The following is a 23,906-nucleotide window of genomic DNA, read 5'->3' as shown; positions in this document are numbered from 1 at the left end:
ATTTAGAAGCATCAGACAAGAAACGTGTTCAGATTTTGTATTGAACTAGGCTATACACAAGTGAATACTATTCCTCGTCAGTTTGCATAGCCTGACTTATTTAAATCGATCTGTTTTACGCTTCATTTGTCACCATGACAACGGCTCCCCGGGCGCTGATACACTGTCAAGTCATTGAGCGTGCACGGTGAAATACCTTTACGAAACCTGAATAAGTTCAAGGCAGCTAGTCTGTCGTTCACGTGATATAAGGGGGATAACTCCGCGTCTTACCTGGGCAACTTTCACGATGAAATCGCAGCACTGCGATTATTGTAACTCCCATACTTTAACATAGGTTTATATTATTTGTAACGCTAAGATCATTTTATACAAGTGGGTCCTGACAAGAATCACAAATGCAGTTTGTATCATGTCAATCGTGACAACACACACACACTGTGACACACTCATGCACACAAATATAGTCCGGCGCCATCAAAGGGACATAATCACTGCGGGGCGTGTATACGTCACTATTCCCGCAGAAGCAGAATGGACGCGAAGCTGGAAAGGTGTTTTCCTGTATTGTGAAAAGCTACCAAGATGTCAACGGTCACCACACAAACCGTTCAGGTGAGAAATTATCATTTACATTTTACATATTGTCACACGATATGAACAAAACCCACAGTCACATTGATATATACTGATTGACATGAGGAATATACGCAGTCTGTGTATATATCCAATGTCGCATCGATGAATCATTTCATTTAGATACGTCGTTACGCAACATATATAATCAGCTACTGTGTCGAGGTAGTATTGGTCCTACTTTACCTGGGGCGGTAGGGTAGTCTAGCAGTTAAAGCGTTCGCTCGTCACACCGAAGACCCGGGTTCAAATCCCCACATGGGTACAATGTGTGAATTGCTGGAATATTGCTAAAAGTGCCGTAAAACCATAATCACAACTTTCACTCTACCTCACCTGTCCATGATCTCACCCTTACCAATGTCGCACCGAGCAGCAGGTGTTGTCGAACGTTGTTGCATCGCCGATCATACATTTGAATATCACGTTACAAACACAAATCTGTTTGGAGACAGGCATCGTGAATGTCGAATAGTCATATAGAATGTAGTGCCGAGTAAACTATCGTTTCTTCCATTAGTAATAAGTAAATTGCAATTTGAAGAACATGCTATTGGATGGCCGTGCCATGTTGAATCGAATTATCTTTGCAGCAGTGGTGAATATTATTTTATTGTTTTGTTTGTTGTTTAACGCCGCACTCAGCAATATGACAGCTATGTGACGGCGGTCTGTAAATAATCGCGTCTAGACCAGACAATCCAGTGATTGACATCATGAGCCACGATGACATGCAACAACCAAGCGTGCCCAACCACCCGATCCCGTTAGTCGCCTCTTACAAGCATAGTCGCTTAGTGGATATGCCTTTTAGAGTGTTGTGTTTGAAGACAATAAACAATAATACGTAAGCGTCATTAATAGATAAATAGATAAACAGATAAATAGAGGCATAACAAGATATAAATAGAAAGGTAGATAGAGAGAGTTTGTACAAGAAATTAGTTTATTTGGTTTGACCATCAAATGCTGTTCTACAAATGGCCCCCGGACATGCAGGCCTCTCATTGACTTAAAATGTATTTCTTATCCCAGACAAACTCTCTGCTAAGACACACTGGAATATATTGCTGGTTGTAACGTATCCAACCTTTTTCGATTTCCCCGTTAATAATTGATAGCTATAACAAAACTTGTAACGTACCACCATACATTTCAAGTGGGAAAGGCGATTTCAGAGTGTCAATATCAGGGAGTCTATATATAATGGACACCATCAATCTCCATCACGATATAATAGTGAAAGCGTGATCGATTGTCGATCGTATACACCAAGTCAACCAATTCATTGTTTTATTTGTTTGTTGTTTAACGCCGCACTCCGCAATATTCCAGCTATATATCATAAATAATCGGGTGTGGACCAAACAATCCAGTGACTGATATCATGGGCATCGATCCACGCGATTCGGATACAATGACATGCGTCAGCGAGCCTGACCATCCGATCCTCGTGTATAATTCCGCGCATGCCCTTTTGTTGGTGTATCATTCCGCGCATGACCTATTGCTGGTGTATCTTTCTGCGCATGACCTATTGCTGGTGTATCATTCTGCGCATGACCTATTGCTGGTGTATCATTCTGCGCATGACCTACTGCTGGTGTATCATTCCGCGCATGACCTATTATTGGTGTATAATTCTGCGCATGACGTATTACTGGTGTATGAATCCGCGCATGACCTATTACTGGTGTATCATTCCGCGCATGACCTATTGCTGGTGTATCATTCCGCGCAATACCTATTGCTGGTGTATCATTCCGCGCATGACCTATTATTGGTGTATAATTCTGCGCATGACGTATTACTGGTGTATGAATCCGCGCATGATCTATTACTGGTGTATCATTCCGCGCATGAACTATTACTGGTGTATCATTCCGCGCATCACCTATTGCTGGTGTATCATTCCGCGCATGAACTATTACTGGTGCATTCCATCAGCGCATGACCTATCACTGGTGTATCTTCAGCGCATGACCTATTACTAGCGTATAATTCCCCACACCACTGGAGTAGTCTTTCTCACAGTCCCTGCACCATATTATTTTCTCTTCACCAAGCCCTTACAGTAATGCTGTAGCCCTAAATGAAGCAAGTCTAGATTTTCCGCAGTTTCCCGTTTCACTGGGGCTCTTCAATTTAGATAAAGTTGCTTGTTTCTGTCAAAATTATATATTTTCAGAGACAAAGCGTTAGTCCTATCACCGGAGCAGCATTACGCCATGGTCAAACTAGGTCGCAGCGTATCAATAAGTAACCGGCCATTAATAATTAACCCTGTTGTTTCCTCGGTCGATAAGCAGTAATTGCCATGACGCACAGACATATATACTGTCATCATATTCTTTCGAAACATTTTGGTTTTAAATATTAAAATTGCGTGATTAAGTATGAACATTTCTCGGAAATGCGTTGCTATTAACGTCCAGAATCGATGTATTCAGTCCCTATGTAAATGTCGAACATACGAACAGCCCCGTCTTCACCGATCCAAAATACACTGCCGGGCAAAAGAAAGTATACATTTGAAAATTTTATTTGACCCAAATATTACAAAACGTTACTGTGCTGAAAAGAAGTCGCCGATTACACTGCACACTTAAAGTCCAAAACACAACTATGCTACCCGTATCAGAGATATCGCCATCGAATAACTATTTCTTGTTTATTTCACTATTAGACACCATCAAACATGGATGTATACTTTCTTTTGCAGGGCAATATATACCCTCTGCATCGCGCATGCTCAGACTGATAGTTCAGCATTGGATTGTTGTCATGACTCGCTTACCCCATGACGCCAATCATACTTAAAAGGTTTGCACGTGCAGCTTGCTAAAATGTGTGAAAGGCGTCAGAGAGCGATAAACGTCTTTTCACAGTTTTGTTATAGATCTGTGACAAACATATACGTGACATGGGCGAACTATCATTGCCCCTCAGGGCCGTTCCTCAAAGCAATCTTAGCAGTACGTCTGTCGTTCGTCTATGTTTAGACCGCCTCCGTGGTCTTGTGGTAGAGCGTCCGCCCGGAGAGCGGAAGGGTTCGATCCCGGTCCTCGTCATACAAAAAGACGTTAAAAGATTGTACTTGTTGTTACCCTGTCTGGCGCTCGGCATTAAGGGGCTAAAACAAGGACAGGTCGGCTCGGAGTCAGTAAACTGTGTCTGAGTGGGGTATTCATGTTAAACTGCGGCATGGTATCTCAGTGAGCTAGCACTATAAATCGGCATCAGTCCGGACTAGTACAAGCAGCCACACACACACATACACGTGCATGCACGTCGCTATATAAGTGCAATAATCTTGGACGCGACGTTAAACCCAATTTCACCTCACCGTCTATGTTTAAGTGAGAGAGAAATAGTATAGTTTACATAAGATGTGTATATACGAAAAATGGACATATAATTTAAGTAACACCCAGCCATAAGGTTTTGAGACACAATAAAACAATAAATACATGTACATATAAAACATAAGATTGAAGGATATTGTTCGTATCCTGTACGAAACATTATTATACATAGTAATAGTCATAGTTACCATCATGTTCATGAATTAAATAATTAATCACGTTTATACAGTTTATAAAGTGTGCTAGCTATTGCTAATAGGACATGTACATTTTCTGACTTTAAAATATTTATACATTTGTTTAAATCGGCAAAGGTAGGATTTAATCGCATACAATATTTATAAAGAGCTTGTCTTAAATCTTCATAAAAAGGACATGTAATTAAAGTAATGGAGTTACGATCATCTCAGCACAAAGAAAGCATCTGTGGAACGGACCCCTAGACCTATATTTTTCCTGAATTATTTCTTGTCATTTCTGTAATGTATAACAAACACCTTATTTGGCGATTGTGTTACGTCTTAATATCAGTTTACCCCTGGGGGACCCGGGTTAAATAACCGAGTCTGGACCTGACAATCCAGTGATTGACATAATGAGCATCGATGTACTCAGTTGGGATACGATGACATGCATCAACCAAGTCAGCGAGTCTGACTTCCCGATCCTGTTAGTTACCTCTTACGACAAGCATACTCGCCTCTTATAACAAGCATAGTCGCCTCTTACGACAAGCATTGTCGCCTCTTATAGCAAGCATAGTCGCCTCTTATAACAAGCATAGTCGCCTCTTAACACAAGCATAGTCGCCTCTTAACACAAGCATAATCGCCTCTTATAACAAGCATAGTCGCCTCTTATCACAAGCATAGTCGCCTCTTACGACAATCATGCGTTGCTCAAGACCTATTCTCGTCCCGGATCTTCTCGGCTGAGGTGACTTGGTTGATGCCATGTCATCGTTCGCTAATATTCGGTAGATCGATGCGCATGATGTCAATCACTGGATTTCCAGTTCTTGGGCCCCGTTCCGTAAAGCGATCGTACCGCTCCAATGATCGTAAGCCTAAGATGAAGTATGGGAGGTACTATCACCTTAGCCCTGAGATCACTTTGCACACGGCACCCAGGCACAGTTATTTACAGGCCACCGTCATACAGCGGGATAATTTCTGAATGCGGCGTTAAAAAACAAACAAACTCGCAAAATAAACAACCTTTTTTACGTTTGTTGCATCGATGAAACAGATTTTGCTGCCAGCTGAACATAAAGAAGGACTGAGTGAAAGTGAGTGAAGGAGTGAAATTGTACCAAAGTTTTGTTTGTTTGACTGTTGTTTAACGCCGCACTCAGCAATTTTCCAGCTATATGACGGCGGTCTGTAAATAATCGAGTCTGGACCAGACAATCCAGTGATTGACATCAAGAGCACTGAGCCACGCAATTGGGATCGATGACATGCATCAACTCTGGCCTGTGGAGTGACGAGCAAACTCTTACCCACTTGCGTAAAGAAACTGAAGGTCTACCAGTTGTGTAGAGGATATTTGTCAAATGTTTGAAATTTGTCAAATATTTGCTTTTGTCAATTCTGAACAAGTTATGTTAGTTATCAGATGGGTACCAATTATTCCATTTATATCCGGCATATTTTCAACGATGTCCCTTTTTCTTTGTGACGCAATGATTTTGTCATATGACAAAAGAGTGACTTCACTGAATTATTGAAAGTTTCGCATTTCTCCTAAATGGTCGCCATGTTTGGTTAGATTCATATGTTCAGTGAGAAAAGGTCAGCTCATGTTATTGCTCTTTCTGCACGTGAATTAAATATGATCACGACTGAAATGGTTTCAAAACTAAATTGCAGACACACGAATGAGTTATTTTTATATCTTGGAATAAGTACTTATTAATTATACATCGCGACGAGCTGACTACCTTGCTCCATACTAACCTTGCTACTGTCACGTGACCTGATTCCATCGGTTCAACTGGCAAGCGAGGGGACTTGAGAATTGGACCCAATGGTTACGCTTGGTGGAGCCAAATGGAGCCTCTTTGAAGCCGATGGAGCCTAGTGAAGCCTAATGGAGTCTCGTGGTGGCTTATGGAGCCCGGTGGAGCCTAGTGGCGGTTGATGTAGTCCATAGTGTCGCGGACTGTGAATGTAATTAACAACGAAGCCCATGTTCTGTCATGCGGACTGTTATGTGATGCTTTACGATGTTATTGTAGTCAGTTGAGAAAGAAGACATTGTCGCAATATATGGAGCTTGAAAGTAGTTCGTGCTGGTGACCTCATCTGCGTTTTTATCTGATGGTGACACAAAGTTTATTGGATTGGTTTATCACATCGATAAAACTATCCGTTCTATGATACATTCTAATGTCGTCAGCCAGCGATCAATTTATCGGTATTTCAGTCCTGATTTGACCTTTTTCTGCGTATCCTGCCTTGAAGTGTTCATCTTTATATGATGATTCGGTTGTGTATGATATGTATCTTTATTAATATCGGAAGATTTGGTGTGATTTTTTGTCTTAATACATCGCTGAGTGATTGCTTTTATAAATAGTTGTCATGTTTGTAAACACATTTCATTGTATATAATAAATATACACAAGGGGGTTATTATGAATATACGACTGTACTGACCAGTAAAGAGTCCGGTTTAATATTATTACGATGAATATCATATAATCGGGCGGTGGGGTAGCCTGGTGGTTAAAGTGTTCACTCGTCACGCCGCAGACCCGGGTTTTATTCCCGACATGGGGACAATGTGTGAAGCCCATTTCTGGTGTCCCCGCCGTGATATTGCTGGAATATTGCTAAAAGCGGCGTAAAGCCCAACTCACTCACTCACACACTCACTTAATAGTCAATGGGCCAAATCTATAATGGTCAAAATCAGTAAGTTTCTTTATTCGGACCAAATGACGATTATTCAACGTCAGCCTGTTATTGACGCGTGTATTATTGCAGACTGGGCCTCCATATACGTACGTTACATGTATATGTCAAACTGTATCACTGTGTGGGGGGGCGTCGTCCTGTGTACAACGCGCAGGTCATAGCTTGACCCTAGAGTCTTGGGATTCATAAGTGGTGCATCCTTTGCAAGTGCCTTTGTTAACATATGTTTTCTGTTAACCCAGCAGTGAATGGGTACCCGGTATTAATATGACTTAACCTTCTAGCTTGGGTTGTATACTCCCAGGGGCGGTCTGGTAGCCTAGTGGTTAAAGCGGTCGCTCGTCACGCCGAAGACCCGGGTTCGATTCCCGACATGGGTACAATGTGTGAAGCCCATTTCTTGTGTCCCCCGCCGTGATATTGCTGGAATATTATTAAAAGCGGCGTAAAACCATACTCACTCACTCACTTTATAACATACTGAAAAAGCAGCGGCGTTATTTTAAAGGGTACTCAAATAAGTGTTGTCATTGAACAGTCACAAAACATTGTATCAGATAATCTATTTCGTTTTCTGAATTTAATCATATAAGTGTGACACATTGTGAAAAGAAAAATGCGTTTCGTGAGAAAATTAATACAGGATTATACTCCCATGGGAGCTCCAAAGTAAATGCGAGTATACACTGATCCATTGACCGGGGAAGCAATATCATAAAGCACCCGCGAGAAGCCTGGCTGTTACTCGGCGCCATATTGATATGATATCATTATCATACATGTATATTCACGATTTAATGGTTCAGACATATTCTCAGCATGTCCAAGCGACGTCACAATTTGGTCATCCGGGCATCTCACACACACTGCATTGTGATGTGAATCGATTGTGATAACCAAACCCCTATACAATATGTAGAGGGGGCACGGGTGGCCCAGTCGTCTAAGGCGCCGCGAGTCGCTGTGCAGAGTTGCGTCCCTTGTGCACGCCAGAAACCTATGATTGTGGGTTCGAATCCTGGTTCGCCCCGATAATGTTTCTAGGTTGGTCAACACCATACCCGTGCTCGTGGGTTTCAACAAAGTGGTAAACGTCTGAGACCTGCATCACTTCGGGCTTTCCTCCCACATTAGGATGACACGCGGTGATATAACTGGAATACTGTTAAAAGCGGCGTTGAACCCAACTCACTCACTCACCACAATGGGTAGACAGATGTTGTGGATATATATAAACAAACGTTTTCAAACAGTCATACATGCTGTCATACATTGCCACATTGTGCTAACATTCCAGTCAGCACCTAAAGAATATTTTTACATGGTATTATTTTGTAAAAACTATTATTTGATTTAAAACTTTTAAAAGGTATTTTTTGCATCTTGCACAACTGCTGATAGGTATCTTAGCCATCTTATCTTTAGAAATCAATATACTTGCTTTTTCTGGAACAAATGCACAACATTTTAGAGGCTCATGTGGTTGCAAGTTCATATCTTACCCCATTTTTCGTTGACTCAATATATTTTTGCAGGAATGGGTGATGGGAACATATACAGTCAAATTTGAAAACAGTTCTTTCAATTTTCAATTACACAATAAAAACCTCGGTATGCTTTCCGCTGCCTTTCAGTTTATGTTACAAATACAGTAAACTACGGTTATAACGAACACGCTTATAACGAACTGACGGATATAACGAACTTACTTTTTTGGACCCGACTATTTGCTGTAGTTATACTTACATATGCTTATAACGAACTACGGTTATAACGAACTAAAATTAGTAGTCGCTTTGAGTTCGTTATAACCGTAGTTTACTGTAGTACAAAATTATCGTCTATTTCTCGCTTCAGTGGGGTGAAGGCTTGAACGGAGGAGACTATGCAGAGCCTGTGGAAAGTACTGCCATACAATCTCCACCAGTCCAGAACACTTCCCAAACACTCTTATGTTCAGTTTTCAAATTTTGAATCAAAATATTTTGCAAAGCGTGGTCTAGAATAGAAGACATAAAACTGACCTTTTGATACCCCTACAGAAAACTGACTCCCCCATTCGGTCCACATAAAACGGTCATTTTCATACCCCTACAGAAAACTGACCTCCCCATTCGGCCCACATAAAACGGTCATTTTCATACCCCCTACAGAAAACTGACTTCCCCATTCGGTCCACATAAAACGGTCATTTTCATACCCCTACAGAAAACTGACTTCCCAATCGGCCCACATAAAACTGACCTTTTCATACCCCCTACAGAAAACTGACCTCCCCATTCGGCCCACATAAAACAGTCATTTTCATACCCCTACAGAAAACTGACCTCCCCATTCGGCCCACATAAAACAGTCATTTTCATACCCCTACAGAAAACTGACTTCCCCAATCGGCGCACATAAAACAGTCCTGCCTCATCGGCTATATCGCTACAGAAAACTGAGAAGGTTATAATTATATTGACAGAAATGTTGCAAAACACATCTCCAATAAAGATTCCTACATCAACGGGAAATTGATTTCTTGTTTCTAGCGCCAGTCGTACATTCTATGTTATCCATGACAGTGTTTGTTCCGCGATTGTCGCGTTCTAATGTACCTGTTCCATGCCATAGTTAAGGGCCATTATCTATCACATCGATTTATTCATAACACTTCGCCAAAATATAACAATTTACCGGGTCTGTCAAAAGTCTGCCGATATCACTTAACCACTTCAGTATTCAATACCCTCGGGTCAATTTGACCCGACCACAGATAACAGAGCAATTCAGGGTCTCGCTTGATAACGCGACCGTAACGCTATGAATCTCCTTGTAGAACACAGATATACCACAGTCATGACGTTAACCCTCTGGATGCCGAGGTTTTTTTCTGACGCACATTTTCCTAAGATCCGAAAAGTGAAGTTTGTGCGAGAATTGCGCTCACGCGGCACTGGATCTACCTCTGGCCATAAAATTACCCAGAGGTGGAGAATATGAAATTTCTTATTTAATAGTGTAAATTTAACTGTAAATATCAAACCGGTTTTTAAAAAAGACACTCCTAAGTGTTGTCCGAGAATTTATTCTGCGTTGAAAAACAGTAAATTTCTCCGCTTTTTATCGTAGACCGATAAAAGTACTGTGCGACATTTTTTTTATTAAGAAGCTTTACGGAAACTGTGAGCGAACAAAATAATGCCTAATATCTGAACGACATAATAACATATCAAATGGAGTTATATACGTATGTATAACGACATACATTCAATTCCAAAAATAGCAGTGGATGATATCACAGGACAGGGAATTTCCCACCTTATTCAAAACTGTAAAGTGTTGTTGTGTGGGTGATGTATTTTGAATATTATTCGACTTCAAAGTGAGGGTTGTAGAGGAGGGACATATATGTCCCTCTGGCATCCAGGGGGTTAAGGTCGCTTTGTGAAACGACGGCGGTCCATTTCACATGACTGGCATCCATATTGGATTTATTGAAATCTTAACATGACATCACGAGGGAGGGTAGATCACCTGACACTGAGTGATTAATATACGTGAGGTGTAGTCAAGGTGACAAATGGTTCGTCTTCTGCGAGGACGGTGTACGTGCTCTGTGAATCGCTGTTGAAAAATGAACCCGTTGAGCTCAACTTGACCATCTGGCCATGGACAATCTTTTTTTTCATTGGTCAAGAGAGGAGGGGGTTGGGGGGGATGTTAAAATGTTGACGAATGCTGTCTAATCGCATCTTCTTCATCTGCAACAGAATACCGTTCAACCAGACTCGAAAACGCAACCACACTCAAAGAGGAAGCCCTGTAAACAAATGGCCGACACTTCTTTGTGTGTAACCTGTGTTCCTTTGCATGGAAGGTGATGTGAAGTGTGCCTTAACTTCGCGTTCAAGATTAATACCATTTTTAGGGACGAGCAAGCACAATCAACGCCGTCGGGATACGTTGACACGTCACTAGTCAAACTGTGTGTGTGCGTGCGTGCGTGCGTGCGTGCGTGCGTGCGTGCGTGCGTACGTACATGTACGTACGTACGGACGGACGGACGGACGGACGTACGGACTAGTCCGGACTAATGTCGGTTTCATAGTGCTAGCCCACGGATATACCACGCCGCAGTTTCACATGAATATCCAGTTTACAGTTTGCCGACCAGTCCGTGTTTTATCCCTTTATTGCCTAGCGGTAGGCATGGAAACAAGGAGTACCTACTTTTAATGTCTTTTGGTATCGACAACCGGGGATGGAACCCTTGACTTACCGATCTCTGGGCAGACGCCCTATCCACTAGACCACAGAGACGATCTTAATCGTGTTGGTTGCAAAGTCATAGATACAACCATCGGGAACGGACTGACTGACAGTGCTGAACACCAGGCAGAGAAAGAACAAATACCATTCTTGTAATGTTTGGTATGACGCGACCGGGAATCAGACCACAGGCCTTCCGCTCTCTGGGAGACCCGTGAAGGTCCGGGGTAGAATAGGTCTTCAGCAACCCATGCTTGCCGTAAAAGGCGACTATGCTTGTCGTAAGAGGCGACTAACGGGATCGGGTGGTCAGGCTCGCTGACTTGCTTGATGCATGTCATCGATCCCAATTGCGTGGATCGATGCTCATAATATTAATCACTGGATTGTCTGGTCCAGACTCGATTATTTACAGACCGCCGTCATATACAAATGTAGCTGGAATATCGCTGAGTGCAGCGTTAAACAACAAACCAATCCGCTCTGTGGGCAGACGCTCTATCCACTACACCACGGAGGCGGGCCAATTCTATTCATCATATTCTATTGACGGTTGTTACGACGTTCTCAGTTGTAGCAGTTGACGATAATGTCATCATGACTTTCACTTGAAGCCTATCTTCAACGATTATGCCCCAACTCTTTCCTTCCGCCGTGCCATAGCAACGCAGTGCCATTCAAAGATATATAAGTTTACTAATTAATGAAACAAGAGACTATGTACTATGCTGTAGGATTTTCGATTCGGAAGTGATCTTTGCGCCAGTATTATTGAATGCCTATTATAGTTTTGTTTGTTTGTTGTTTAACGCCGCATCCAGCTGCAGGGCGGGATCATGTAAATAATCGAGTCTTGGCCAGACAACCCGGTGATTTATATTATGAACAACGATTCACGCCGGCGGGGTACGATGACACGTGATCAACCACGTCATCGAGTAACCACCGATCCATAAGTCGACTCGTACGACGAACATAGGTTGACAATTCTGACCCGGAATCTCCACAGGGTGCCTGTTACGAAAGACCCTTCAGCAGGGTGATCTTATAACCGCAGCGCTACTTTCGCTTTGTAGAACTGAACCCTGGCTTCGGTTGTTCAAAGCCATCTTTGCACTATGACGATCGTAACATGTACAACAATACTGAAGCAAAGACTTACCAAATAGGATTCCAGTGGGAGGAACTCGTAGAGATAAAATCCCTTCATTTAATCATGCACGGCTGAGTAAAACTCCATCCATCGTCCCTTAAGCACCCAGAAACCTTTGGTCGTGGGTCGACTCCCAGACTCGTCCTAATTATGTTGCTGGGTTCTGGTCATACCCGTGCTCGTGGGTTTCACCAAAGCGGTCAGCGTCTGGGACCGCCATCACTCTGGTCCCTCCTCCCACATCAAGGACCGCCTCCGTGGTCTAGTGGTAGAGCGTCCGCCCGGAGAGCGGAAGGTCCGGGGTTCGATCCCCGGCCGCATCATACCAAATAAGTCGTTAAAAGATGGTACTTGTTGTTACCCTGTCTGGCGCTCGGGGCTAAAAACAAGGACTGGTCGCCTCGGAGTCAGTATACTGTGTCTGAGTGGGGTGTTCATGTTAAACTGCGGCATGGTATCTCAGTGAGCTAGCACTATAAATCGGCATCAATCCGGACTAGTACAAGCAGCCACACACACACACACACACACGTGCATGCACGTCGCTATATAAGTACAATAATCTTAGACGCGACGTTAAACCCAATTTCACCTCACCCACATCAAGCTGACACGCCGTGATAGAAAAGAATTCTGCAAGGCGGCGGCGGCGACAATTAATGAAGGACTTTCTGCCACGTGTCAGTAAATACAAGGGACAGCGGGGTAGCCGTGTGGTAAAAATATTAGCTCGTCACGCTGGTAACCCGTTTCTTATTCTACAATGGATCAATATATAGTCAAGGTCTATCGTCAATGCCACTCACTCTAAACACACCCATACGCACCCATCTATCCACCCATTTAACGAGTAACCAATCCACACACCCACTAAGCCGCTAATCAACCCATATATACACACCCAACAAACCAAGCAAACCCACTAACCAACCAACTCACACACCAACCAACACACCACCAACGCACCTATTAAAACCCACCCGCCAACCAACCAGCCAGCCAGACAGCCAACCAAACAACCAAACCATCCACCCATCAACCATCCTACGCACACGCTAAACAAATAACCAACCAACCCATACACCCTCCAACAAATCAACCAACTTACCAACCAACACACCATACCAACCAATCCAATCCACCCTCAAACTCATCCACCCACACACCAACCAACGAACATCAATCATCAGCCAACCCCCGAAAACATACTGAGGTGTTTACGGTAGGTTGAATCACACACACACACACACACACACACACACACACACACACACACACACACACACACACACACACACACACACATATGTGTTTACGGTATCTTGAATCACATCCAGCATGTTGTTGCCCCACGCGACAGACAAAGATGTTCTCTTGCACTGAGATGAACAGATACGGCTGCTACATAGAATATTAATGTCTGTCTTGCTGCAGACACACGCTATTGTGGCAGCTGTTTGTTAAACACATACGCTTGCCTGTACAGTAGTATGTGAACTGTTCATGTGCATCTAAGTTGCTGTGTTTAAGGGAGGGAGAGTGAGAGGGTGAATGGATGTATAGGTGGGGACTATTCGAGTGAGCCGATATTCTCATTCTGTGATTGGGTGATTCTTATTGTTGAAGGCAATGCCCTTGCCTTCTCCAGTGACGCACCGCCGGTGTCACGTGACCGGACTTTTCTCTTGTTTGAAAACAAGTGCACTTATTCTGATTGTTTGTTTGTTTGTTGTTTAACGCCGCAATATTCCAGCTATATGACGGCGGTCTGTAAATATTCGAGTCTGGACCAGTGATTGACATCATGAACATCGATCCACGCAATCGGGATACGATGACATGCATGAACCAAGTCAGCTAGCCTGGCCACCCGATTCCGTGAGTCGCCTCTTACGACAAGCACAGTCGCCTTTTACGGCAAGCATGGGTTGCTGAAGACCTATTCTACCCCGAATCTTCACGGGTTACTTATTCTAAAATAAGAACAGACAGGACTAATGCAAGCCTTTCGGTTCGCTTTACATATTGTTTTGCAAAATTAAAAAGAGATGCTACAACTGCTACAGTGAGGTGTATGGCTATATATGTACACATCAAAGTGACCGTATCGCTAGCTCTCCGCAGGACTTCGATGGCAGCACGTGAAAATAATGTTTCACGTTAGGATATTTTCTCAATGAAAGTTAAACATTTCATGACATATGTTTATCTAAATGTGCAGACTCGTCCAAAATGAAACACATGAAAAACACATGAATGGACTGGTAAGATGTGGCGATGTGACAGAGGTAACCGGCTGGCCACAAGGAAGGAGAGTGATTGGCTTCATACGACCAGCTTGAGCCAAGGCATTTATATTGTAATCTAGGCTGTGATAGACACTGGCTTCAAATCTAACCAAGCTGGCAACTATAAGAAAAAACACACGACCTTTCTCTTCAATTTGCCTCAAATAAAAAACATTACTGAAGCCAGTTTACTCTGCGCAGCGCTTGCGATGTCGGCTTCGCTGTGCAGAGCTCTATTGTTTTGGTTTGGGAATTGAATCGGGCATTTGACGTCACACGTTTTCGTCAATAATTTAAAAACACACTGTCGACATACTGTCCCTTATAACTCGAGCGCCCGGCAGGGTAACAACAAGTACCATTTTAAAAGTCTTTTGGTCGCCTCCGACTAAAAGCTAAAAGCGCTTAGCATGTTGTACGAGCCAACAGTGGGACCAGTTTAATAAGGCCGGGCAATACAAGTGGTTAACCAACTTACATAATCCTTTGGACGTACATAAGACAGAGTACGGTACATCGGGTTGTTTATTCATTGATTTCTCCCTGACATACCGACTGCGGTTGGTTACAGATGAGTTTGACAAGTCATGTATAATGTAGGAACGAATATGTTAGCAATACCCAATACACTTCACAACTTGCATCTAGGAATTATATGGTCGATGTTTGGACTCATTGTTTGATTTTATCCTGTGCTGTCAAATTGTTTCCGTGCTGTTTCATCGCAATGCCATATATACAAAAGAACAATCGATGCTAAAGTGACACACTTACCTACAATGCAGGTATTCGTTCGGATTGTTTTGATACTGTAGAGATTGCGAATATCGGCGGAGGAAGGTGGAAATAGGGTGGCTTACTGTATAGTGTGTTCGTACGTCGAACAGTTCATCCTGGTTCGTGTTTCCATAATGTGATTCCGGTTCGCGTTATGTTTCTAGGTGTGTCAGCACCGTACCGTGCTCGTGGTTTACCAAGGTGAAAACGTCAGAGACCTGCGACACTTCGGGCTTCCCTCACAATCAAGCTGACACGCCGTGATAAATCTTGAATACTGTTCAAAGGGACGTTAAACCCAACACAGTCACTCGCTCCTATACTGAGATTTCTATTCTGTGGGGGGCACGGGTGGCCCAGTCGTCTAAGGCGCCGCGATTCGCTGTGCAGAGTTGCGTCCCTTGGGCACGCCAGAAACCTATGACTGTGGGTTCGAATCCCGGTTCGCCCCGATTATGTTTCTAGGTTTGTCAGCACCATACCCGTGCTCGTGGGTTTCACCGAAGTGGTAAACGTCTGAGACCTGCATCACTTCGGGCTTTCCCCCCTTATTAAGCTGACACGCTGTGATATAACTGGAATACTGTTGAAAGCGGCGTAAAACCCAACTCACTCACTCTATCTCAATGTTTTGTGGGACCGCCTCCGTGGTCTAGTGGTAGAGCGTTCGCCCGGAGAGAGGAAGGTCAAGGCTCCGATCCCCGGTCGCGTCAAACCAAAAGACGTTAAAGGATGGTACTTGTTGTTTCCCTGTCATTAATAAATCCATAAACCTAAAAACAAGTAAGCCACGCCCAGTAACGGACAACTGTTTTCTGATTGGCTGATAATAGTTCGTTCTGCATTATTACCAGATCGATGTCACGGATGTTGTATTGCTGTCTACAATGTTTATGCTAATGACTAAATAAGCAGCCCAGGGCCCACTTGCACAAAGCGATCTTAGCGCTACGACTATTGTAAGCCTATGTTAAAGTATGGGAGTTACGATCATCTTAGCGCTAAGATCTTTTTGTGCAAATGGGCCCAGGAACTTATTGATGTTGACTTATTTTTTATAAGAATTGACTTCAATGTCATTTGTGTCAGGGACCGGTCATTTATTAAATGGGTTGGTCAGAGGTTTTTGATGCACTCATGTACTGAAAATAATGACCCTCCCTATGTCCTTGTATACTTTTTTCATAACCTTCCCCGAAAAGACAAAATTCAAAATTTTAATGCACTTTATACTTATTATAAAATGTCCATTTTGTCATGACACGCCCTATTATCTGTGTATTTTTTATGACCCTACCCTAGAGTTCCCTCTGACCGACCCCCCTAAAATAAAAGACCGGTACCTTAGTTATATTTCACCATTCTGTGTGCCGTAGAGTGAGTGAGTGAGTATGGTTTTACTCCGCTTTTTGCAATATTCCAGCAATATCACGGCGGGGGACACCAGAAATAGGCTTCACACATTGTACCCATGTCGAGAATCGAACCCGGGTTCGCATGACGAGCGAACGCTTTAACCACTTGGCTACCCGACGGCCACCATAATTTGAAGACATTCCTTAACCATTAATTCAGTGTTTGCATCATGCATAAAGACGATGACATTACATATGTGCCTTGTGTGGACGAAAGTGTTGTCAATAAACCTTTGAAATATCCACTTTTTATATTTCGTTTGACTCTGATTAAAAAACCATTCCAACTGTTATCAAACAACAAAACGTATTTGTTATAAATCGCTCAGATGGAAACGCTTCTTAAAAATACACAATGCACAACTGCTATTGGGTACACCAGACGTCTTATCTTTGTAAATCAATAAATTTGCTTTTTTTACTGAGCTCTTCATGGTTTATGCTCCCTGCGGCGTTTTATTGTACCAAAACAACTCACTCTCGTTGGTTATTTCTGAAATAAATATTCACATCTCGTAAATCCGTATTGGACGCCATAAATGTTAATATTGTATAGGAAAGATGAGATGTAAATGAAATATCAATCGATCTGTATGTTTCAGTGTCCATGTGATGTAATGAAGCCGTTGCCGGGTGTCGACGTCGAGACGGCGTTGCATCTCCAGAGCAACCTGCACCGCCTCTACACGGAGCGACGTCACACCGACGTCACCGTGTGTATCGAGGACGTTGTGTTCGAATGCCACAAGGCCGTGCTCGCTGCCACGTCACCCTACTTCGACGCCATGTTTTCAAGCGGAATGAAAGAAAGCGTCGACAACAGCGTTCGGCTACAGGGACTCTCCACGAACGCATTTGAGAACATCGTGACGTTCTTGTACACAGGGAGGTGCCAAGTTGACGTCGACAACGCCGAAGAAATTTTGAAAGCGTCCTCCATGTTTCAGATCACGCTGCTGACGGAGAAATGCGAGAAATTCTTAATGGGCCATATTTGTTCAGAAAATTGTTTAGCATTGTGGAAAATCGCTCGTGCGCATGTGTGCAAACTGTTAGAGCAGAAATCGTATGCGTGCATACTCAGCCATTTTCAAGAAATAAGTAAATCGGAAAACTTTTACTGCTTAGACAAAGAGGAATTGCAACAAATCATCTCCAGCGACGACTTGAACGTCCCGCAAGAGGAGAACGTTTGTGACGCCGTCTTCTCGTGGTGTAACGCGGACGTTGAAGGGAGGTCCCGCTCCATGGATGATCTCATCCCGCACCTCCGTCTACCCTTGGTGACCTCCGAGTACCTCATCAACGAGGTTCAGTCGCACCCGATAGTGAAGGAAAGCAGGCGATGCCAGCGGATCGTGAGCGAGGCAGTCAGCTACCATATGCTCCCCGCCCGGAGACATGAGTTCACCTCCCCCAGGATCTTCCACCGCCACCACACCCACAGCGAGGAGGTGCTCGTGCTACTCGGGGGGTACTCCGAAGGCGGGGAGAAGGTCACGGACGTTCTTTGTTACAGCAACCGGAAGAAGAAATGGTTCATCCTTTGTCCGCTACTGTTCAAGCTAGGTCGCGAATACTGCTGCACCGTGTACGGCAATGATATATTCGTGTCCGGAGGTTCTCAAAAGCCACAGAGCCTAGTCAGGTTCAACTCTGATCACAACGAGTGGCATAAATGTACCCAGATGATAGCAGGACGTCGACGTCACGTCATGGTGGCCGTCGGGGAATCGCTGTATGTCCTGGGAGGCTATGACGACAGGGCAAACGAGGAGTCAAAAAGGACGCTATGCGATGTTGAGGAGTTTCAACTCAGCACGTGCACGTGGCGGAAGGTGGGCTGTCTCGTTCAAGCTGTGAGGTCGATGTCGGCGGCGGTCTCCAAGGAAAAGATATTCGTGTTCGGGGGTCTCCAGAGCGACGAAAAGGAGACCTCCGCGATCCAGTGTTTCGACACCCGGTTCCAGAGCACGTACTTTATTGGCGATCTATGCCTGCCTTGCAAGCTGACCCGCAGCATCTTCTACGACAAACGCATCTACATCTTCTGCACCGACGGGACCGTTATGGACTACGATGATGAGTACCGGTGTAAAATTGTGTCCAAAATCCCAAACTTTAACCGCCGTCGGTTCGGCACTATGAAATGCCGGGGTGGGGTGGTCATAGTTGGGGGTGAGTCCGGGGACGCGCTACTCCGGGATACTGTATGGTTCGACCCCACCCTGCTCGACACCGACACGAACACGGCCATCAGCTTCACACTCCCGGGGAGGGCCAACTTTGGGGTGGCCAATATTGTCATCAAAAAGAAGTTCCTGAATGTCGAATGGGCGGAGGAACAGTAGCGAAACGGTTGGGGATCGGAAAGTGTGGAATGGTACCGGTGTTCACTTCCCAAAGGTGAATTCTGCTCTAAAGACAGATCAGCAATTGGGAAGGTTCCTTCATATGGGATTTCTTACTGTTTTGTTCATTTGCACCATTTTCTAGCACGTGGGTAACGTGGGAATGCATTTCCTTTATATAAGGGAATATCGGAAAAAGTGGACACAGACAAATACTAACGATGAAGTTTACCCTTGTGTTCTGTGATAACGCTTCAGATTAACAAAATGTGTGGGGTGAATCTTACCTTACATTCATATACTTGCTTCTGATTGGTTAAGGAGCGGGCATTTATTTTCAACGTAGCCCGCTGAGAATCAATCGGAACACAAGTAACCTCCTTAAGTATCGACGAGTTTCTGAAATGAACCTATGTATAATTCCGAATTCAGTTGGGTAAAGGGAAGTAACTCGGTTCGTTTGCATCGTCTGCTTCTCAAGACAAATGTAACGAGTATATATATATATTCATATATATTCATATATATATATATATATTCATACATGTGGACATACTTATATTCAGGGTCTGTATGAATAACTGTCAGTATGATAATTTCGTTGTCAACAGATCCCTCGGGGCATAAGGTGTGATGTACCCTGTGTGTGAGCTTATGTACCATTCCCCCGACGACTCGGGAACATGGTTGGTTGGTTGGTTTGTTGTTTAACGCCGCAATATTCCAGCTATATGACGGCGGTCTGGACCAGACAATCCAATGATTAATATCATGAGCATCGATCCACGCAATTGGGATCGATGACATGCATCAACCAAGTCAGCGACCCTGACCACCCGGTCCCGTTAGTCGCCTTTTACGACAAGCATAGTCACCTTTTACGGCAAGCATGGGTTGCTGAAGACCTATTCTACCCCGGATCTTCACGGGTCCTCGGGAACATAGGCTCACAGGGTACATCACACCATGTATAGTATACAAATGTTAAGCACCATTACTAAACTGCCGGGAAAAAGAAAGTACAAAACCATGTTTAGTGGCTACAAACCATTGGCGATATAATACAGTAAACTCCGGTTATAACGAACTCGAGGGGACCACTGAATTTAGTTCGTAATAACCATAGTTCGTTATAAGCATAAATATAGCATATATACAACAAATAGTCGGGACTAAAAATAGCTTCGTTATATCGGTCATTTCTTTATAAGCATGTTCGTTATAAACGTAGTTTACAGTATGTTTCATATCAATGAGTACCTCACGACGGGCGTTTTCAACCCAATAATAACGTTTGTAATTGTTTGGTCAAGTCATATTTTCAAGTAAACTTTTTTTAACCGAGCAGTTCATGTTATCTCATAAAAAATATAAGTCATGTTTTTATAATCGTATCCTGTATTATTTTTTTCGTGAAACGCATTTTTCTATTCACAATGTGTCATACTTATATGTTTAAATTCAGAAAACGAAATAGATTATCTGATACAATGTTTTGTGACTGTTCAATGACAATATTTATTTGAGTACCCTTTAAATTGACGCCGCTGCTTTTTCAGTATGTTATAAAGTGAGTGAGTGAGTATGGTTTTACGCCGCTTTTAGCAATATTCCAGCAATATCACGGCGGGGAAACCAGAAATGGGCTTCACACATTAGCCATGTCGGGACTCGAACCCGGGTCTTCGGCGTGACTAGCGAAAGTTTTAACCACTAGGCTACCCGACCGCCCCAAAGATGGTATGTAAAACAGTACGTGTGTGTCTATCTAGAATAATACACATGGAACTTTCGCAATTTTTTCATCACTTTTTGGTGGGATCTTAAGCATATATTCTGATCAATGCACATGGGAATATACTACTCAAAACAAGTTAAAGACCACCCGATTATTTCATATCACAATAGTTAATCTGTCATGCCATATCAGATTAGTTACAGTAACATGAAAGAATTTGGTGACCCTTAACTTCTTTTGAGTAGTATATTACTTAAAGTTCCGTTTAACTTCACCATATGTGAAAAAAGGTGTGGTGCCTAGCTTTTTACCAGGTGTTGATGTTGTGCACATGTATAAAACGACACCCCCCTTTACTCCCATTGAATACTCCTAGAGGAGGTGAGTGTCAACTGTTTGTTTGACTTTCCACAGATGTGTCTCACTGTGTGACAGTCTATTGTGTTGCCCTGTATCCTGTCATTGTTAATTGTTCGCGGGATCATGTCATTTTCCCATAACGATTGACCTTTCTGTGATAAGACTAACATGTTGCCTATATTCACTGTATAAAGTGTGAGAAGTCTTTCATTCATGGTGTATGTTTCCAACTGTTTTGAGAGAGAGGAATAACGCAGAGGTGTTGTACAGAAATATATTACATGCCATTTATCTTAACATAGTAGCTTCTGGTTGGTTGAGGAGCGGCAGTGATTTTCCATTAGGGCTGGGACGGGTACACGGGTAGGGTCGGGTAATAGGGGGGTGGGTACCCGGGTAGTAAATTCGGACTCGTACCAGCCCTAGTTTCCATACAGCCCTCATAGGCGGGGGTACATATGCCATGTAGCCAGGTGAGAAATTAATCGGAACACATCTCAGGTAACTTGCTTCATAAGTATCGTTGAGTTTCTGAAATGAAGCGATGTTTATCCGAATGCATTGGGCAAAGGGAAGTAACTCGGTTCGTTATTGTCGTCTGCTACAAGTTTTGCTCAGTGATACTCAGTGAAACTGTGGACATATATTCTGGACCTGAATGAATGGATGTCGGTTTGATAAATTCGTTGTCAACCGATCCCCCGGGGCAAATGGAATGGTGTGAAGTACCCTGACGTGCATAGGGTCACACTATAGGGTATATCACGCCACACATCCCTCAGGATCGGTTGACAACTTATAATGGCAGAGCTATAACACACATATAGCAAATACAAAAGCAATACAATACGTTGACACATAACATACAGATGTATTGCATAGACATATAAACTGACGGCCAAAAGAAACTTTACCACTTTAAAAATAAAAATTGCCAAAATTTAAAAACAAATTCAAACTAAATCAATGCAGACAAATCGTTCAAACACAACAATGCTCTATACAGAAAGGGATACGCGCCCAGGGCACGTTTTGTTTTTTGTGTGCAGAAAATGCAAAAAAGTGAAAAACACGTGGCGCTTTGGCAGCAAAAACTACATGGGCAATAAGGATATATGAATGATACGGACGGCATGTCAGACACTCACACTGATAAAAAAACAAACCAAAAAAACACCACAGAAATGCCACGACTGACTCCCGAAGAACACGAGCGAACCCTGGGTATGATACAGATGGGAGATACCCATGCCTACATTGCTAGAACATTTGGTTGCTTACCTAAAGCAACGTTAAGGACAGACCGGGCAGATATAAGACTGGCCAAGAACAGGCAGAATCAGGGTAACTAAGCCCAATGAAGACCGGTACTTGCGTACTTTGCATCTCCGGAATCGCATTCTGGCAGTGACGTCATCAGCGACGAAAGCCTTGGGGCATATGGTTAGTCGACAGACGGTGGCCAGACGATTCAGGTCTCAAGGAACTGGGGCTTACCGACCTTACAGATGACAGTTATTGACAGTGCAAGATCGTCGTCAGAGACTGAGACGGGCCCGGACTGTACCTCATTGGCAGCGACGTGACTGGCAGAGGGTCGTCTTCACTGATGAAAGACGGTTTTGTCTGTTCAGAGCTCATGGAAGACAGCGTGTTTACCGCTAAGGGGAGAACGAACAGCGGCATGTTGCTTTGAGAAGGTCGTGTCGTATGGTGGAGGGGGTGTTATGGTGTGGTCATCGTTAAAGGAAATTTGACAGCTCAGCGTTACATGGTTGACATTCTTCGTCCGATTGTCCTACCATTTCGAATCGTACTAAACTGCCTTGCAGCCAACAACGTCAGCGTGTTGCCGCAGCCTGCACGGCCCCCCATAGAACACCTCTGGGATGCCATGAATCCTCGTCTTCGACAGCAACAACAATCTTCACCCGACCGACAAGAACTGATCCAGACCCTCCAAGAAGATTGGTTGGTTGGTTTGTTGTTTAACGCCGTACTCAGCAATATTCCAGCTATATGACGGTCTGTATATGGTCTGTAAATAATCGCGTCTGGACCAGACAATCCAGTGATTAATATCATGAGCATGCAATTTGGATCGATCGTGTATCAACCAAGTCAGCGAGCCTGACCACCCGGTCCCGTTAGTCGCCTTTTACGACAAGTATAGTCGCATTTTACGGCAAGCATGGGTTGCTGAAGACCTATTCTACCCCGGATCTTCCAAAAAGAATGGCGACCTATCACACGTGACGCCATCAGAGTTTTTGCGTGTCTTGTAGCACGCTAATAATGTGACGTGGCATTGAACTTGAGCGAATTTAGATGTGTGTGCCCTTTGTCGATCACGCTGAAAGCCTATTTTTGCTACCAACCACAATTCGGGCAACTGTCGGATGCTGAATGACTCATTTTAAATATAGATTTTGTTTAGATTTTGATATTTTGAATACATTGTACTTCATGTATCCATCTTTTACAACCATGTTTTTTAAACTAAAGTTATGATGAAGTTCCCTTCAGCCGTCAGTTTACATCGCACAGATATTTAGCACAGGTGTAACCATGGCCAACATTGGAGGAAGCCCAGGCCTGCCTCGAACGAGCGTATATCATACCTGCGTGACCTTAATGACGCAACCACT

At 43.5% G+C, this 23,906-nt stretch overlaps 1 protein-coding gene across 1 annotated transcript; it reads left to right on the top strand.

The window, feature by feature from the left end:
* The first annotated feature begins 479 nt into the window (after positions 1-479).
* On the top strand, positions 480-19,953 carry LOC124144806 (kelch-like protein 24). Its single transcript, XM_046514377.2, has 2 exons — positions 480-615; positions 17,412-19,953. The coding sequence occupies exons 1-2, from the start codon at positions 586-588 to the stop codon at positions 19,158-19,160; spliced, it is 1,779 nt and encodes a 592-aa protein (XP_046370333.1). The 5' UTR covers positions 480-585; the 3' UTR covers positions 19,161-19,953.
* Positions 19,954-23,906: the final 3,953 nt, after the last annotated feature.

This window comes from Haliotis rufescens, unplaced genomic scaffold (genome assembly GCF_023055435.1).
Source record: "Haliotis rufescens isolate VD_foot unplaced genomic scaffold, xgHalRufe1.0.p SCAF_8, whole genome shotgun sequence".
Classification (NCBI taxonomy): Eukaryota; Metazoa; Mollusca; class Gastropoda; order Lepetellida; family Haliotidae; genus Haliotis; species Haliotis rufescens.
This window is presented reverse-complemented; position numbering and strand designations above follow the sequence as displayed.

Coding starts and splice junctions, on each gene's coding strand:
- LOC124144806 (XM_046514377.2), top strand. CDS start 586: ATGTCAACGGTCACCACACAAACCGTTCAG. Junction 616..17,411: donor TCACCACACAAACCGTTCAG/GTGAGAAATTAT, acceptor TGTATGTTTCAG/TGTCCATGTGATGTAATGAA.